General features: G+C 42.6%; 2 protein-coding genes across 10 annotated transcripts in view; one reads left to right on the top strand and one right to left on the bottom strand.

Annotated features, from left to right (window-relative positions):
• The first annotated feature begins 1,410 nt into the window (after positions 1-1,410).
• On the top strand, positions 1,411-15,834 carry wnt2 (wingless-type MMTV integration site family member 2). The gene is made up of 5 exons (XM_020637219.2): positions 1,411-1,950; positions 2,785-3,005; positions 7,579-7,856; positions 8,119-8,383; positions 14,620-15,834. Exons 1-5 carry the CDS (start codon positions 1,868-1,870, stop codon positions 14,823-14,825), a joined length of 1,053 nt encoding a protein of 350 aa, XP_020492875.1. The 5' UTR covers positions 1,411-1,867; the 3' UTR covers positions 14,826-15,834.
• A 964-nt stretch (positions 15,835-16,798) lies between these two features.
• Positions 16,799-19,336, bottom strand: part of LOC109986537 (suppressor of tumorigenicity 7 protein homolog) — a 54,880-nt gene continuing 52,342 nt past the window's right edge. For all 9 annotated transcript variants that reach the window (XM_065956940.1, XM_065956946.1, XM_065956941.1 and 6 more), the window contains one exon: positions 16,799-17,271. In XM_065956940.1, the coding sequence (XP_065813012.1) occupies positions 17,176-17,271 (96 nt within the window). In that variant the 3' untranslated portion in view covers positions 16,799-17,175. The remainder of the gene's footprint in view (positions 17,272-19,336) is intronic.

The raw sequence follows: 19,336 nt of genomic DNA, 5'->3' as shown, positions 1-19,336 counted from the left end.
GCATGCTAATGAAACCCTTTTTACATTTTCCACTGCAAGTATCTATGATGGATGATCTATGATGATATTTTTGTTAAATCACTACCTACACCTTTACAAGACAAAATCAGAAAAAAATATTTCCTACGTTGTCCACAGGGGGCGCCAGACCCCCCCTGGCCTGTTCGATGGCCATGTCTGGCCCATGTATTTGAAACATCACAAATAACAAGTTCCTTACCTGCGCTTTAAGGATCATATTCACTAATAGGTCAAGTTGCCATGAACAAAAGATGTTTAAATTCAGTTTGGAAAATAGTTATGAATCCAGGAGGGAAATTTACAAGATATTTATTTATTTATATAAACTTCTCAGCAAAGTAGGTCCGGTCCCTTCAGGCCCTGTCCTGACTGTACAGTGATGATAGTAATCTTGTCAGAGAGCACCATTCATTTCCACCACATAACGTGAAGTGCAGTGAGCAGCCTTAATGCGATTTGGTAAGGCAGCGAACAAATGACTTCCAATTACACTGGCTTTATATTACAGAGTTAATACAACTTCTGCTGCTGCAACAACAAAGTCGTGTTCAATGGGCTGAGAAGAGGACAGAGAGCGCTTTAACAAATCTCCTTGTTGTTTTATGGTTTTCTTCCACGGGGATCATGGGGGGAAAAAATCCAATTTGCCCATTAATCTCATCTGGTCAGGATCTCCGGACCTCCAGATACACCCGGAGCAGATCAAAGATGGAGGAAATGCCGTGTGACAGTGGTACAGATTTCCCCGTGAGACTTCAAAAAGACCACGATAGATAATCCAATTGAAATGGACACATCACCTTTAGCTGCTGGTTTGGGAGAACCAGTGAGTGGATTTTTCTCTTGCCCTCCTTTTTTTTAAGACCATCAGATTCCTGAGTTATTAGTTGGGCTTAGTGATGGTTTGTATAAGGCTGTAAAATAACAGTGCGTCATGCAGAAGTATTTGGCACCTAAGCGTCAGTGGGGTATGACAAAGAGCTCTTACTTTTTAGCAAATCCATATTTTATTTAAGGATTTAGCCATGACAAAATAGAAACGTAAAAACAAAACAATATTTGGGAGCCCTGGGTGGAGCAGAAATGTCATGTATCATGGATGAATATTTTTGGCATTTTATAGTGATTTGATAGATGATTAGTTAACGATCTCTGCGCCCTAGAAGCACCGAAATGTTACTTTGCGCAAAGATTCTGCTCTTGTCATCTAAAAAACTTTAATATCTACCCACGAAATACGTGTTACGAAAAAGCGAACATACAAAAAAAACTGAATTTAGGGCGAACTGTGCGGGTGTTTTTTTTCTTCTGTTCCGGTGACTGACACTGCCTAGGTGTGCTGGATGAACTCTCTCCCTCAGCTCGGCCTCTTCCCCTGAACGCGTCGGTGCCGTTTGAGTGAAGCGCCCATCACTTTGGACCATTTCTCTGAGCGCAGCGGAGCTCCGGTCTGGACGCGGGCCAAGCCTGTCTGGTGTCAAACCAGCCTGAACAGATACTCTCAGACATCTCATTCCTGAGACGGGACTCTGCCCACCCCTTGTGTAAAGCAATTTAAACCTGATAGCTCATCATCTCCACTGAAAATATTTGCCCGGACTATTAAGACGGTCTCTCTGCACTTTTTTTCCCTCATATGCACTTTGCCACCGTGCAGAGGCAGAACCAGAGCCGGTCATGGCTTTTACGCGCAAACCTCCATCATCCGACCGTCCTGTGATTTATTTTTAATGCAAGCGTGACATTGGACATTAATCAAGTTCTGACTTTTTCTAATGTTTTACATTTTTATTTTTCCCGTGGAAATGCTCCGTCCAGATCCATAGAGGACCAACGTTTGGTTAATATGAACTTATTTCCAAGTGGAATATGTGTTTATTTGTCTGTAGCAATGTGCTGGCTGGTGGCCGAGGTCGATGCGTCCTGGTGGTGAGTACATTATCTTTAGTTCGTTATAATGGTCAAAGAACAGGCGCTGAAAATGTGATCAAACTTGGCACGTTTTATTCCACGTGCAGAAAGGGGCTCAAATCGAGTTTGTGGTTAACACATCTGTAGATAAACAGTTTGATTTGTGAGGAAATATCACGAGAGTTTCCTTGCTTATTAAAAAAACTTCTATATAACTTTTTAAACTATTTCAGGACTACATTGTTCTCGTTTATCATACATTTCCCACATAATGAGTTATTAAATTCCCATCCGTGGTTTACATTTCTGTGTTTTAAAAATACTGAAGTTGAAGACTGAGTATTTAGACAGATACATTTCCAAGATCAAGTCATTCAATATGATTTACTTTCTCTCTATTTGCTTTTGTTCTCTTGAGTCTTTTAATATTTGCAAAGATCCTGTTTCTGTATTCCAGCTGTAATGCTGAGATGATGTTGGGAGAGTGAATTTTTTTCTCCCTCTTTAATAAGGAGAAGTAAATTAAAGACATTTCCCTGAAGCCTGCAAGTGTTTAAATTCCCTGCTTGTCTTTCATCACACGGTTGAAATGGTGGAGCTGATAGAAGGGATTTCAACACAGCGGACACCTTGATGCTTTGCTGTGTCATTTTCTGTTTCTCAGTGTTTCTTTTCTTTTTAAAAGAAGCTAAGTGTCAAACTCCCCTACAGAGCTGAAATGCCTGCAGGGGGAGGAAAATACCAAGTTTGATAGAAATTTTGTCTGTTTTTTTTTTCTTTCCATTTTTTGACGATGTTTAGATGTTCTGACAGAAGTTCTGCTTTCTGTCCGTCTGCTCCTCCACCCTGCAGGTACATGGGCACCCTGGGCTCTCAGGTGATGTGCGACAATATCCCCGGCCTCGTGAACAAGCAGCGCCAGCTGTGTCGCCAGCACCCAAAAGTGATGCAGGCCATCGGGGCCGGGATGAAAGACTGGATCTCGGAGTGCCAGCACCAGTTCCGCAACCACCGCTGGAACTGCAACACCACGGCGAGGGAACACAGCCTGCTCGGACGCCTGCTTCTCCGCAGTGAGTAGAAGGAGGACTCATTTGACTTTAGCATAGAAGAGGTCACATTTTGAAGTACTACTTAAAGTCATGAACAGGGTGGGAATCATTAAAGCTCGACAAATATCTGGATTTAAACTGGATTAGACTCGGTTGTCCTGTGGTGAAATGTTTCCTGATCATTTGAGGAGAACACGGCTGACATATTTGCGGCACACATATTCTATCAAACCACAGTTTACATGCTTTATGACACACAAATCCCCAGAAAATACACACCGAGTCATCCAAGCCTGAGACCTCTGACCATTTATCACTCAAGAGGACAGCGAAATGTATCCGCTTTCTAGGGGACCGTGAATATAGTCACATCATTCTGGGTTCAAAATGGAGGGCTTGCTTAATTTTGTCCTGATTAATTATGTCTGTAGATGAAGGTTAACTTTAATTAAAGCTAAAGAACTATCACTTATTGTCTCTTTGTAATCTTAAAACACTCCTGTTAGGATAAAGATCGGGCTACATTCCTTATCCGTGATCTGAATCAATGTTTGAAATCATATCAAGCAACACCTCAGTGTCAGTATTGAGATACTTCTGTGATAAATTTAGCTGCTCTATTCACCTGCAGTGAATGTTAGAAGATACAATAAAGCAGATTATACCTGATATAATGACTTGAGGGGCCGTCAGGTGCCTTCGACGCTGCATGACCGAGAATAGAAAGTAAGTGACTAGATGGCCTGCAGCAGTGTACTTTATACGCTGGCTTGTTTTTCCAGCTCATTGTGCGCTGGAACTGAATCCCTGCATGATCGTGTGCATTGCAGCACTTGGATCTGTTTGTCATGTTTCACCCTGTGTCTGAAAATTCTTAACAATTGGTGACTTTGCAAAGTGTCTTGAGGTCTAACTGCAGCGCCAAGCCCCCCTCGGAGAAACAGAGAGTTCCCTTGCAGATGGTTTTTTTTTTCACAGACATTGGATCACATTCCACACCTCGTCTCACTTTACAATCGTGCATTTGTCACGTCAGTGCAGCCGACTGGTTTCTCTGTTTTTGTGTTTGATCGGGGGCAACATGCTCCTCAGTGCTTTGTTAGAGTTATATTAACGCTCAGGGGGGAATGTGTTGCTGGACGGAAGAAAAGTTCATCAGCACTTTGGTTGATTTCATGTTATCCAACATTGATGCTGAATAAATATAATGATGACATTTGGTTCCAGCTTCTTGGATGACTTTTATTGAACACTGTTGATGTAAGAGGAATTAGTTGAGAATTCAAGCAACCTGCAGGCATGACCTTGAGCTTTAGCAAACCCAGGATGTTTTTTTCTTTCGCTTTTTTTTAATTTTTTTTATTGACACTGTCTGCCGATTTATTTTTATTTTATGAGATGGAAAAATATTGCAGACTGTGTAATAATCAAAATGATTACTTGTTGTTTTGTAAGTTTATTTTAGGGCTTTTTATGCCTTCAGTGTTTCCCCTAGGTTGGAGGTGTAGCAGGGGAGGTGAAGTGGAACAACGTTTTAGTTGCATTACATCTTTTTTTAATTATTTTCTTTAAAATAATTCAAAAAACAACAACAAAAACAACATTTCATAACAATGGTCACATTTGAGTCTGTACCGCAAATTAATATAATGTTAGTTTCTAAGGAGATAAGCTGGAGTGCAGCAGCAGAGGTCATATTTCAGCAGTGGTGCACCTCCGCTGCTACATGCATATAGGGGAAACACTGGCCTTTATTTGTACCTGATAAAAAGTTTACAATGTGTCCTTTTGATTGAGATTCTTCATGACGATGTTCATGTTTACGTTAGATCCACTTCAGCTACTGTCTCAGTTAGCTGATCACTCTCCTCTCAGCCCATTCCAAAGAGAGATGGTAGAAACGTCGTCTTTCTCCAAGTAAAAGTAATCCCACCACTTTGAAGATCCATACCCGGTCATTAGCACTGTTTATCTCTTCTGGTCATTTGCAGAAGAAAAGACTTGATGTATGGAGCTTTCGGCAGTCTGTTCCAGCGGGGGTTTAGTTCAAAATAAATGTTGTGAAGAGTGTGACAAATGACTCCTCTAAGACAGCAATTAGTCGGTGCGATTAGCAGTATTAGGGATTGAAATGATGAACTGATAATGAGCAGCAATAAGCAGCCTGCTGCTGCTGCCTCTGACAGATGTGAGCGCTGTACAGAAGCATCCTGTCAAATTAGACATGTCAGTGTGCGTCTGAGCAGCTGAACTCAGTCTGTGGTTTCTGCCAGGACGCGTTACAACAAGTCCTAATCTTTTTTTATTGCCACTGGAGGATCATCGGGAACCGACGGCCTGATGTTCCTCTCCCATGCCCCGAGATTTAACCTGTGAGGCGGATCCTTCGACTTAGTCTGTTTCATGTCGGGGGCCTCTAATCAGCCGTGTGGTATTCGGACCTCCCAGCCGGGCCCCCGCTGCGCCACACAGAATTATCACGGCACGTCGGAGAGAGCCTAGTCAGAAGCTCCTTATTGTCAATGTCAGCGGTCTAATTTCAAACAATTACACAGGAGTTCTACCTCTGTGGTGTCCCGTTTACTCAGTGTTCTCCTCATTAACCTCATAAAACACGCTCAACTTAGCTGCTGGACCTACACACACACACACACACACACACACACACACACACACACACACACACACACACACACACACACACACACACACACACACACACACACACACACACACACACACACACACACACACACACACACAGATATACATTTGCACATGTGTGTTTCACTACCATGACTTTCACTATAACACCATAACTTTAATATGTTTTAAACCTTTTTTTAGGATCATCAGTTTCTACATCTCATTTTCCCCCCAAATTTTCAAAGTTTTTTTTTATTTTTGTTGATTTGGTTTTGAAACAGGTTTTTAATACTGTTTGCTTTTACTTGAATCGTATCACATTTTAAAAATCTGGTACCATGACAACCCTTGATCTGAGAATATGTGGAAAAAATAAAATACAAATCAGAGTTGACCCTCATCTTCACCTCTTGGTTCTTAGATTTTTGCCGCAGTTGACGATTTTGGTGGGGGCCTAAAAGTAGTGAGAGGTGACACCCGCTCTAGAGCTTCATTAACAGAGTAACTCAAATAATGAGCTCTGCTTTTAAGAAATGTATTGAATGAAAACAGAAAAACATTATGGACGTTGTTTGTTTTTCACAAGGTTGCAGGTTTGGTTTCAGATTTAGGGGGAGGGGCAACATGGAGTCATCTGGTTTTCTCATGAACTAAGAAGCAAAACTACAGGAGAGTATTTTTGTTTTTATTGCCTTTTATAACGTTGTTAAATGAATACATGATGCTTATTTTTCTATTTTGACTTTAAGTAAAAAAAAAAAAAAGAAATCTGAAATATTATGAGCATTTCTTTCAGCAAAAAAATAATGAAAACACAAACATATGAAACGTGCAAGATTCACTTGAGCTAGTTTGTAGCAGAGTTTTACACACACACACACACACACACACACACACACACACACACACACACACACACACACACACACACACACACACACACACACACACACACACACACACACACACACACACACTTTGATGTCTATCAGATCTTTCGTCAGCTTCATGCAGAGCTGATAAGGGCTCTGGGTCAGGGTGCTGCAGGTAAACGTTAGCTGTTTATCCATTCTGGAGGTAGATGAAGCGTTTTTCATTTCATGCCTCACATGAACTAAAAGTTTGTAGCAGATAACAACAAACAAGGATCATAGAGGTAGGAGCGGAGGCCAAACATTTGAAGAATCTCTCTGTTTGTCACGGCTTCATGTTGCCCTCCTTCAGGCTGTATTTGGGAACAAAGATCAACGAGAGATAAAGATTACCTTTGATTCTCATCTCACATCAGTGAAGGTTATGATGTAGAGAAGAATACAACCAACATGCTGATTTATTTTTTATAATTCTGTTTTTTCAGTATTTGGACAAAAGAGTATTTTATTATTCTGGGAATCTCAGGACATACAATGCCCACAATCATGATGATGTTACGATACAGTGATTTCACTTTATAGCTTATATATTACAAGACAAAAGTTTAATGATACAACACAATATAAGACTAATTAATTGCTCAGTGGTTGTGAGTGATGTGGTAAATTTGGGAACTCCTGGGGATCCTGTCAGGTTCACTGCAGACTTGAGTGTGACTGCTATGAGATTACATTTATTTGAAACTTGACCTCTTAACGTCTTGAATTGACCCAGAAAATGAAAGTAAGCCTTTCAAACCTTGCAGCTGAATAATCCTGTGCAATTACAAATACACCAAACAGTGTCAGGAAGAAGTTGCTTAGCTGCGTGTTGAATACGCATATTTAGGAATCTTTACTTCAGGACTTGTTTGAAGGTGTTAAAAAAAAAAAAAAAAAACCTACATTCAGAAAAACTGTTTTATATTGTTTTAAAACGTGTCAATTGTGCATAAAAATATTAAACAAAACAAAATAAATTTTGTAACAGACCTGTTCCTCTCAGTAACATCTTCTCTCTCTCTCTCTCCTTTAAGGTAGCCGCGAGGTGGCCTTCATGTACGCCATCTCCTCAGCCGGTGTGGTTTACACGTTGGCACGAGCGTGCAGCCAGGGCGATTTGGACTCCTGCTCCTGCGACCCCACAAAGAAGGGCTCATCCATGGACGCCAAGGGCTCCTTTGACTGGGGCGGCTGCAGCGATCACGTGGAGCACGCCATGCGCTTCAGTCAGGCGTTTGTGGACGCCAAGGAGAGGAAGGAGAAGGACGCCCGGGCGCTCATGAACTTGCACAACAACAGAGCCGGCCGAAAGGTGCGCCGATCATGTGAACACCTGCTGGAGTCATGAACAGGATTTTATTGTGTTTTTGGAGTTAGCAACACTGAATGATTTTAAAATGAAGCAATAAAATGTTGAAGGATTTTTTTTGTCAGGAGAAACACATGAACTATTTTATTTTTTTCCTACATGATTAATCAGGTTCATTCAACAGCATGCACGGCTCACTGACCTTGTGGCGTCCATACGATGCTCCAGACTCTCACCTCTCGTTCTCTCCCTGTGCCCTCTCCAGGCCGTGAAGCGCTTCATGACCCTGGAGTGTAAATGTCATGGTGTCAGCGGGTCCTGCAGCGTTCGGACCTGCTGGTTGGCAATGGCCGACTTCAGGCAAACCGGCGACCATCTTCGCAAGAGGTACAACGGCGCCGTGCAGGTGGCGGTTAACCAATACGGCACTGGATTTACTGCCGCGCACACACACTTCAAGCGACCCAGCAAGAACGACCTGGTGTACTTTGAGGACTCGCCAGACTACTGCATACGGGACAACGAGTCAGGTAAAACATCCTCCAGCCCTGCATCCTGTACAGGATCTGAAGACAGCTGTTGAAACTACATGTTCAATTATTTCTTATTATCATTTAGATTTTTTGAAACAAACATGCATGAAAACAGGGATGTGATTAGAAAGGGAGGAAAAGACATGCAGAAAGATTGAACCAGTTGTGCAACAGTGAATTTCCTTCTGCGTTCACACAAAGGCTCGACCAATCAGCTCTAACAGAAACGTTACAATGGGGGGCTGGCAGGAAACGATCCGGATTAAATCCTGTTGAATGCAACAGTTTGCGTTCACATAAAAATTAGGCCTGAATGTTTTTGGGACATTTTCTGGAGTTTCTTGCATGTGTGAAAAGGCTAACTGGGTCTCTGCAGGTGCTGAGACGACAGGGATATTTTACCTCCAGTATTTGGGCCCAGACAGATGCTGGTGTTGAGACAGATAAGCCGCTAAAGCAACAAGTATCTCAGTGTGAAATCTGTGTTTACATATGTGAAGCTCTGAACAGGACAGTGAGTGTGAGAAAGAAAATGTTTGTGTATGAAATCTGTGAGAGTGAAAGAGAAGAGCATCAGTGTGTGCGTGTGTGTGTGTGTGTGTGTGTGTGTGTGTGTGTGTGTGTGTTCCAGAGGAGCTGTATGCCTGTCAGGCAGCAGATGATCCGTGGCGATCGGGTGTCGGCCAGTTTAAGACCCATTACACACTTCTGTAGGCTGAAACCTTAGAACACCACAGATCACTATAAATCACCACTGCTGGAAACACACACACACACGCCTGAAGGCACGATCGGCACACACACACACACACACACACACACACACATCAGAAGAGTGTGTTTTCTGTTATTTCCTTCCTCCTCTATTTGAAACTTGACTTACATTTTTTAAACAACCCCCAGAAAAACATCTTCCCAAATCTGTTATTTTGATGCTTTTATTGTTTTTGTTTTTTTGTCATTTTAAGGCTGCTTTTTTTTGTTGAGGTTATCTTGTGGCTTAAGGAGAGGGAAAATCAAAACCTGGGAATCATCTGTCACGGGACAGTGTCATGTATTCGCTGAGATTTACAGGTTATCAGGCACAGTCACGGTTCTTTAGAGTGTTTTATGTCCTTGAAGAAGCATGAAGAACTTTCAGAAGGCATGGTTTTCATTTAGGGGCCAAGAGGACGTTTTAGTGATTAAAGATGAAAGGTACAAGAGTGTATTCTAGTCCTGGAGCATCAAAGTTAAGTCGTGATACTTCCTGGAGATCATCTTAAACCAAGCGGCAACCGACGGTGTTGAAAAAAAGAAGCCAATGCAGAAGTGCAAAAAACCTGCAGTTCCTCGAGTGTCCACTTGAGGTTGGCTCCAAGAGACCACACCCCATTCATAAAAATGTACTTTTTTACAGCAGAAATCTAAATGTGTACAGCCTGGTACAAACAACAACTTTGGTGGGATTAGTTATTTTGAACAACAGAACATGCTGTGTTTTTGTTTTTCATCTGTTTTGAGGCGGCTGTGGCTCAGTTGGTCGTCTCTCAACCAGAAGGTTCAATCCCCAGCTCCTGCAGCCACATGTCCGACGTGTCATTGGGCAAGGCAATTAACCCTGAATTGCTCCCACTGCTTTTTCAGCGGCGTATGAATGTCAATAAATGGGATTAGTTACTTCTGATGGTCACTTTACATCGCTGCCTCTGCCATCGGTGTGTGAATGCGTATGTGTGACCTGCGGTTTAGAAGCGTTTTAAGTAGTCAAGTCCGGTCAAGTTAAGGTTTACGTTTTTATGAGAAGGATACACATTATGCATAGTTAGGCGCACAGCTGACTTGATTGACAGGTGGGTGTGATGTAACGGTTTGTCAAGAGACTTAAAACCCATCTCAGCCTCAGCTCCGGCTCTTAGCCTGTTGTTAGGTTGAGAGAACGTTTCCAGCATGGCGACCGCCACCGATGGGACTCCAAAGCCGTCTTCAGTAACAGATGGGGGAAGTCGCTCAGGCTTCGTGCGTTCATATTTACAGTCTTACTCTCAGTAAGTCCTCTGTAGCTGGCTCAGGTGTCATCGCCTCAGAGAAGTTCTTATTATTAATTTGTTTGTTTTGTGTTTAGATGCTGACAGTTCAGTTAAAGATATTAAGAGTTACAATAAGCTGTATCAGGCAGAGATCAAACTGGGGAGATATATTGAGTAACATTGTGTTGCATTTTTTCCTGTTTCCCTGTTTGCATCGTCACTGTCAACAATCTGCCTTTGTTAGTCCTGGGTGTAGAAACACAACAGACACCAAAAAACAGATGTTGACTCCACTATTACTTAAAACTGGGATTGGCAGCTTTAGGAAAACAGGCCGGAGTAAACAGATTATCTGTCAGTATCAATTTGAAAACCTCCCCTCTAAAGGGATAAACATGATCTGCCTGACTTTGGGAGAGAGAGCAATGGTTGACAAACACAGCACATCTTTGTCCTTCCTCCTTTCTTCACCACTAGTTCTTTGCCGTCTGCTTGGTGTGTCGGGGCCTTAACACAGTCACACTTCCTGTTTGTCGTTCTTGCGCCGTTACTTGCAAGCTTCATCCAACATGTTGATCGTTATTAAAGTGATACAAGTATTGGGTTTGGGCTTCTTTAAGGTGTGTGAAGGACATTTATCAAATGTGTCTCTCACATTTATTTTGTCAGAGCTTTGATTTATGGATTACTCTAAACGATGCATAACAAAAAATACATTTAAAAAATAAATTGTCTTACACTTAGAATAAAACCAGGACTAATTGGTGATTACATCTGAATTTGTTGATTTTTTTCGACACATTTTCTTGAGGTGAAGCCAAAGACTAAGTTGGCAGTAAATCAATCAGATGATTCATTACTTTTACTGTGATTATGTCTCGCTTTTTTGCTGTTACTTGTGTTTATATATTTAGATCAGACGAAACACGATGACATCATCTTTTGGGCCTCTTACAGTTTAATTGATTGATCATTTATTTAGCTGCATCAAGATGCTCCAAAGAGAGCTTCACTGGATTCCTTGATCCTGAACAGTCACTGTAATACAGTAGATTCCCCTGCCACCTCCTGATGGACCCCTGGAGGTCTGAGGTCTCAGGCCCCCCCCCAATGGAAATGTGTAGAGGCTTCACAGCAGACATGTAGACCTTATGTGCTGTGTACATGTAAGCAGGGTGAGGTAACACACACACACACACACACACACTCACACACAGTGTTCACCCCAGGCCCCTCATGAGAACTCACTCCTCTTGGACACACACAGAGAAAGGCATGAACGCTCGCTCTGACGACAACACACTCACACAAACATGAACACACAACCATGAAGCACAGTCGCTCCTGAAACACACACTTTGAGTCACACACACACACACACACACTGAAAAACCTCTCCAAGACATGCAAACTCACCCTCAATCATTCTGTAAAGTCTACTCTCACAGGCAGTTGGACACACACACATTTTACACACACACACACACACAGTCCATAGAGATAGTGAGACGGCCCCTCTGTGCCTCTTTAAAGTGTGAAATCAATTTCCCTCGGCCCCGGCGAGGCTCAGGTGCTAAACTCATCTCTCGGCGCCCCCTCATCTTAATTCAATAAGCAGACACAGGGAGAGCGAGGAAGACTCTGGCCGTGATGTCATCCCTAGCGGGGCAGCATACCGCAAATGACGAGCAGGCGCTCTGCCAGAGAGAGAGAGGGGCGGGGCTTCAGGTCAAGCCCAGACATATTACCTGGCGAGGGAACGATGAAGAGACGTCGCTCTCTCGGAGCGAAGCAGAATGTAAACACGAGCAAATTCCAGAACAATGTTTCGAGATTGTACATGAAGCCAAAGAATCAGTTTTTCCTCAACCTTTATTTACACAGGAGGAGAGAGCTCACAACCATGTTCCTCTTCAGAAACACAGGGGCGTCACAGGCAGACAGAAACAAAGTCAGTCACACCTGCACAGTTGCAGCCACCAGACTCTGCCCACTCGACCTCTGCAGCACAGCAGCTTCCGCGACAGGTTCATGTTTAAAAACGATTTCTGCAGTCTTTTTCACACGTGTACTCTTTAAAATGTGAAGTACCTCAGGACGCTGTGAAACTCTCCTGACCTGCCATGTTCCTCACAGCAGGCGACTCTCAGGCGATGATGCAAAAAAAAAGCGCCTTGGAAATGATGGACAAATCAGCAATGTCCAACACTATGATGACAGTTTGTACCTTTTAGATGAATGCCACGCGTGATTGGACGTATACATGGTAATAATGAACAAGTGGTTAAGATACTGACAAGCATGAAAAAGTACGGCGCAGTTTAATTTTGTTCACAATGATCTCTACGGTCACCAGTGGTTTAGTGTTGCCTAAAGAAGTGGGCTTTATTTTTAAGTGTCCCGTCCAGCAGAGTATGAACAGCCTCTGTTAGACAGTGACATGTAAGACTACACTTGCATAGTTAGTGTGTACTAGCCAATCAGAGACAGTATAGGGAGAGTCAGCTCTTCACCATCCTAGGAAAAAAACTGCAGCACACTCCTGACTACTGTCAATCAAGAAGTAGGTATACCCTATGGAGATAAACCCTGATACCCTGCACTACACCCCGACTGGGTGATGTAAACGTCATCGCAACTTCCCGATTGCTCGGAGTGATGATTTGCATTTTGACGATCAGAGAAGATTCCGGTGAGTTGTGGTGTTAGTGAGCGAGAGGTGTCGCTCGGCCCGGTCACAAGAGAAGGCGTCTCTGAAAGTTGCAGCAATGAAATGATTTACCCGTAATAGTGAGAACAGTCATTGATATGGGAGAAACTAGGGCGGGGGTGTTTTTGTTCAGGAGGGTTCTTTTGGTTATTAATGTTAGATTGTGTCTTATGTATTCAAATAAAAGACGTGTTGGCTTTTGTTACGATCAAAACAAAGCTTTTTGTTGAAATAATTCTGATGTAATCGTTCAACTTAACACAATAATGATCATCAAAGGCTTCCATAGTTTTTATCATAAGTGAAAGTTCTTTTGTCCCCGCTGTTCACACACCTGAAACACGTAGCTCAAGAACACAGACATGGACATGGAAAGTGTGTGTGGTCGGCTGAAGAAAAGTGAGTGTGCGCACTCAATCAGTGTGAGGAGATTGTGTGTGTGTGTGTGTGTGTGTGTGTGTGTGTGTGTGTGTGTGTGTGTGTGTGTGTGTGTGTGTGTGTGTGTGTGTGTGTGTGTGTGTGTGTGTGTGTGTGTGTGATGCGATGCAATGGATGTCTCCTGTAAAATGAACAGCTGATGAAGGGCGGGAGTGCCGGCTGACGGCTCCTATCATCAATCTCTCATCTCTCCTCCATCCAGTGTTCATCATCTTACTCACGCTCTAAACTCCTCCTCACCCCTACTGTCTCAAAGTTAATACTGCGCTCCCATTGGCTCTTGATGACCAATAAACTGTTTCTAATTGGTCACATTTGAGCTTATGTACCGCCTAATCACATCCTCATTCCTCGCTGGAGTAACAGTGTAAAAAGGGCACTTCGGTCTGTGAAATGGTTCTTTTAGACATCTTAGTAACTTCCCATGATGCCGCTCACCTTAGACAGAAATGATTGGCAGTGAGGTGATGAATAAATGGGAACAGATCAGCAGTGAAAATGAACTAAGTTTAGTCCAACTGCTGCAGAAAAATGTCATATTACGCTCTGTTTGACACAAATAGCTTAAAAATGATCTAAAGAAGAAAAAAAAAGCTTTAAAGAAAACCTTCAGAATTGATTTGTTTTGTTTTAAGAGGATCATTGGTGTTTAGTCTCGGTGTCAGAAGGATTTCGCAGTTTGCAAGTAATTAAGTTTAATTGAAATTCTTAACATTAATGTTTTTTATTACTGTTAAGTATTGCAGACCAAATTGACCTCTGCACTCCGCAAACAGAGCAAGGCAAGATGTGAGGTTGTGGTAGGCTGCTATGCTCGTCAGTTAATTCTAACATCTCACTCAAATGGCTTTTCGATCAACATTGTAACACACAGAACGTGGAAGAAGAGGCTTGACATATTGCCTCAGTGCCACAAAAAGTTTGAATTCATCACAACATTTCCTCAGGTGATAAGTTTTGGATCTGAAATCATCTGCCATCTATTCGTTGGATGAGCAGATACTCATTATAGATTAAATTAATTAATCTCTCTAAACCCTCGCTCACCTCCTCTCTCTCTCCCTCTCTCTGTCCAGGGTCCATGGGGACGGCAGGGCGCGTCTGTAACCGGACGTCTCGCGGCGTGGACGGCTGTGAGGTCATGTGCTGCGGGCGAGGCTACGACACCTCGCGGGTCAGCCGGACCACCAAGTGCGAGTGCAAGTTCCACTGGTGCTGCGCCGTGCACTGCCGCGACTGCCACCAGCAGGTCGACGTGCACACCTGTAAGGGCCAGACGTGACACTAACTGACCAATCACATTTAACCACAAGTCACGTGGGATCAGCGTAGAAACTTCTGCAGTTTCGACTCGTTGCGTAGCTCTCAAAGATCCATGTGACTTTCAAACAGTAGGTAGGTCGTTTTAGCTTCTTCAGGTAGCGCTGTGCTCCTCCTTCAGACATGCTCTCTTTGCTGCTCGTGCTTTTCCTTCTCCTCTGTCTCCTCCTCCTCCTCCTCCTCCTTTCATTTTTCTTTCAAACTAATGAGATTAAACACATCATCCATCCCAAGATCTTCAGGATGACTAGACTAGAAAATGTTTCATCAACATGTTCAAAGTTCAACGACTAACAGAAGAGTTATACTTGTGTTTAAAACATGTCAAACAATATGAACTAGTGAATAGTGCGCCTTCCATCTTCAGCAAAAATCAGGTTTTCAAATGTTTACTTCATCTTCAAAGGCACACACTCTGGTTAGACCGCAGACTGTAAGGTAATTAGTGTGCTGTGGTTTTTACATCCTGGATGTCATCAGATGGTTAGATGTGCCGTCTGGGTTATTACAAGCATGTATCAACTGGGATCATAATTGGGTGCAAACACAACAACAGTTATAAAGATGTTCCAGTTGCAGCAGTTATTACTTTACATTCCTGTAGGTGGCAACATCCACTGAAAGAAATCTGCAGCTGTAAAACAGTTGGTACCTGGAGGACCAGAATTAGAACTGGACCAGATCCACAGCTCTGAAGACAGCTGTGTGTTAATTCAGGGGCAGCGTCCTCAGAAGGGTGTAGAACGCTCTGCCCCGACTGAAATGACAGAAGATTCCCCGTTAGCATCGCTAGCTGTCCCCAGCTCGGAAGAATTAGCGCACATTGAGTCCCGGGATTCATTGAGCCACGAAGGCTGAAACATATGGATCCTTTTGTTGGAGGGCACATTTGTTGGCATTATTTGAAGGAGCCTCCAAACTCCATCTTCAAATGTCTTTAAATGTGCCCTCTGAAGGACGCAGCCCCCTAAAATGGGTCATAGCCATCGTGTACTGCAGATGGATCAGATTGGCTTTCACTGACTGTAATCAACTGGACTTCTAAATTGACATCTTGAAAAGTTACAGCTCGAAATAAATCCACACAGTAAAGGAAACATTTCAAGTATTTTCAAGATGAGCTTGTGCTATAACTTAAGTCTCCTTAGAGTCTACTTATAGTGTAAACAAAACAACTGATTCAAGCAGAAACGCATGGAGAACTACATCGAGTCACTTTGAAAACACATCTTCAACACAGAGGAACAAAGTGAAATAAACAAACAGCGTCTTGCTGCTCAGCTCTCCCTCCAAGATGTCAATCGTCTTGTCCTCTTATTTTCTTTGTATTTATTTACTCTTCAGTGTGTTCAATAGTCTTACCTGTGTTGAGAAGATGAATGATGTTACCTGAGATTTTAAAAAAGAACAACCTGTATGACTGCACTATCCAGAATCAAAGACTCTCCATCACTCACAGCAGCAGCCATGTTTAGACACCACTAGTTTAGATTATTTTTCTCCTGTAAATATGTCGTCCTGTAAGTTAAAATCAGATGTCTATTATCTATACGCAGACAGCAACTTCTAACTAATCACACAGCTCACTTCTTTACATATGTGTTGTAAAGGGCTTAAAAATCTTAAAGCACTGGCTGTTAAAAACACGTTTCATACAAGTGACATGAACACAGAACACATGTTTGTTTTTCACTGCAGTAAAGATCTGAGCTTTCCTCTGAATCATGTGAACACCTGGTCCATGGCTCAAACTGCGTCTCCCTGTAAACGGAGATGTTACCTCGTCAGCAGATAAAAGAACGATGCAGATCCAGAGAGAAACAATGAAGACCTACCAGGTAGTGTTCACCTGAGCAGCAGCTCCACAGGAAGCTGCGTTCAAGACTTGATGGTTGAAGTGGTTAAACTGCAGTGAATCAAACTGGCGAGAAGACGTTGTTTTGCAGCAATACACAAAAAGTCCTTTTATTGTATTTTTTTGTCTTCTCACTTTTTTTAATGATGGCAATTGATCACCTCTTTTTGTACAACAAAAGAACAGCTTTAAATGATCGAAAACCCAAAAAAATGCAAACATATCAAATAAAGTCAAAACCAGTTGTGGATTCCATCATATTTGCCTTTTTTTTTTTGTCCCTTGCCTCTTGCCGTCGTCCTCGTCTGTTCTCAGTTTGGTTTGAACTCTTGGCACAAAGGTGTGTCAGTCCAGTCCAACAAAGCGTTCTGGGTTTCAGTTCGGCTGGTTCTGTCTGAATGGAGGTCGTGGGCTCCTGGTTCAGTTCCTGGTTCTGGATCCGGTCTGGTGGCTCGGGTCAGATGCGGGTGAGTTGGTGCCAGAGGCTGGACGGCAGGATGCTCTCCACCTTCTCCATGATGAAGTTCAGAGGAGCGAACAGCGTGCTGAGGAACTGCAGAGAGAGAAAACAACAACAGTCACACGAACGTTCATGAGGTTTTTGTTTTTAGAAGAATTCAAACATCTCAGTTTCCATTAACTCTCGTATCACACTCACTGACCTTTAATCAGGTTCATTAATGCTTTGGGCTTTTCACACTAATTACAAAACAATCCACGATTCTTCTGCAGTGTTCAGAAATAATGAAACTAAATGATGTGTATTACATTGTTTTAAAACAGAGAAAATGGCCTTAGTGTTTGAGGAATATCAAAGTATTGAATCAGAATGTAAGAAAGTCCTCCGCCTGTCGAGACCGTTAAAGACCTTTAAACAACCTGTGCAGCTATTGCAGCAAAATGTTGACAACAATAAGACATTACCTGGAGTTTACGGAGGCTAATTCTGTCTGAAATAAAAATCTAACCTGATGATGTTTGATTTACAAAGATTCAAAAGAGAAAAAAACTGGATCAACACATTTGAGGAAATGGAACAAGTGAATTCTCCATCAGACATCGCTTCATCTATTTTAGTATCTGAGCTTGTTTTTGACTTGTATTTTATTGAGCTGTAATGATTTAAATTAAAATCACATGAATAGCATGGTTACAAGGATGAACAGATGGAAAATAGTCTAAATCTTTAAAGTAAAGATAAAATATAAAACATTGGCAGGTTCCTGCTTCTTGAATTTGAGAATCTGCTGATTTTTTTTGTCATTTTGGATTTGAAGTGAAGAATCTTTGGATTTAGTCTGTTATAAAAAGCTGACTTTTAAATGTATTTGTTTGTTGTCTTTATACGCCTTTATTTTAGAGATAGGACAGGTGATAGAGTCAGAAACTTGAGAGAAAGTGAGTGGAGAATGACATACTGTTAAGGAGACACAGTTAAAATAATAATCCCAACAATTCTTAGTGAAAATGAAAGGTGAATGTGATAAAGACCATTAGACAGTAGCACAAAATGAAAAATAAAAAAACCCTAAATAGACTGTATGTTGGGATTGTTGAACATTTTTATTTATTTTTGGGATGTTTTGATCATCTTACCGCCTAACCTGCATCTGGAAGTCAACAGAACAACGTATTGTTAAAAAGCTCATTCTGAAAGTAGATTGAGGTGCAAAGCAAACGCCATTGTTCCCGATCCCCTTCATCATATCTACTTTTGTACTTCAAGTCCGAGTACAGAAGAGCTCACTGTCAGGCTCGTCCTCTGTTTTTGTTTTGGCAACAAGCAGTGAAGAAGAGCAGAAGGTGACGGGGAGGGGGGGAGGAGGGGGGGCTGGGGGTGATAGGGGCTCCACTAGAGCAGCAGCAGGTCATAAAGGTTCCCACTTTGTCAGACGGCAGATAAAAGTCAGGAGAGGGACGGCCTCTCTGTGCCACCCTCCTCCTCCTCACCTACATGAGTCTCCCTCACACATCACACCGCACATCTCTGCTCCAGCTTCAAAGGACACTTCAAAGTAAAGGTGTGTGTGTGTTCCCTGTGTTTGAACTGTGTGTGCGGCACAAAGAGACGGGCCTGTAATCCAAAAAGGTAGAAACGCACGCCACGGATGAAGCAGGTCTGGGTCAGGGTACGTTGAGCCAGGACGTGATCATCCATGATGCATGTTTCCTGTTCAAGCCAGAATGTCTTTTTAGTGACTCGTTGACTGGGGGGGGGTAACACACAACATTTTCACCAGCACACGAGGAGTGTGCATGCTGAAGGGACATTATTAGTAAAGTGTGTTCACTCAGTCACACACGTTAGCCCAATCGTTTTTGAATTCAGCAGCAAACATCCTGAATTCCTGAGTACAGGAATTCACACGACTCAGACAGACAGACACACACACACACACACACACACACACACACACACACACACACACACACACACACACACACACACACACACACACACACACACACACACACACACACACACACACACACACACACACACACACACACACACACACACACACACACACACACACACACACACACACACACACACACACACACACACACACACACACACACACACACACACACACACACACACACACACGGAGGTG

This window comes from Labrus bergylta, chromosome 7 (genome assembly GCF_963930695.1).
Source record: "Labrus bergylta chromosome 7, fLabBer1.1, whole genome shotgun sequence".
NCBI lineage: Eukaryota > Metazoa > Chordata > Actinopteri > Labriformes > Labridae > Labrus > Labrus bergylta.
Note: the sequence above shows the minus strand (reverse complement) of the source record. Positions and strands in the feature narration are given on the sequence as shown.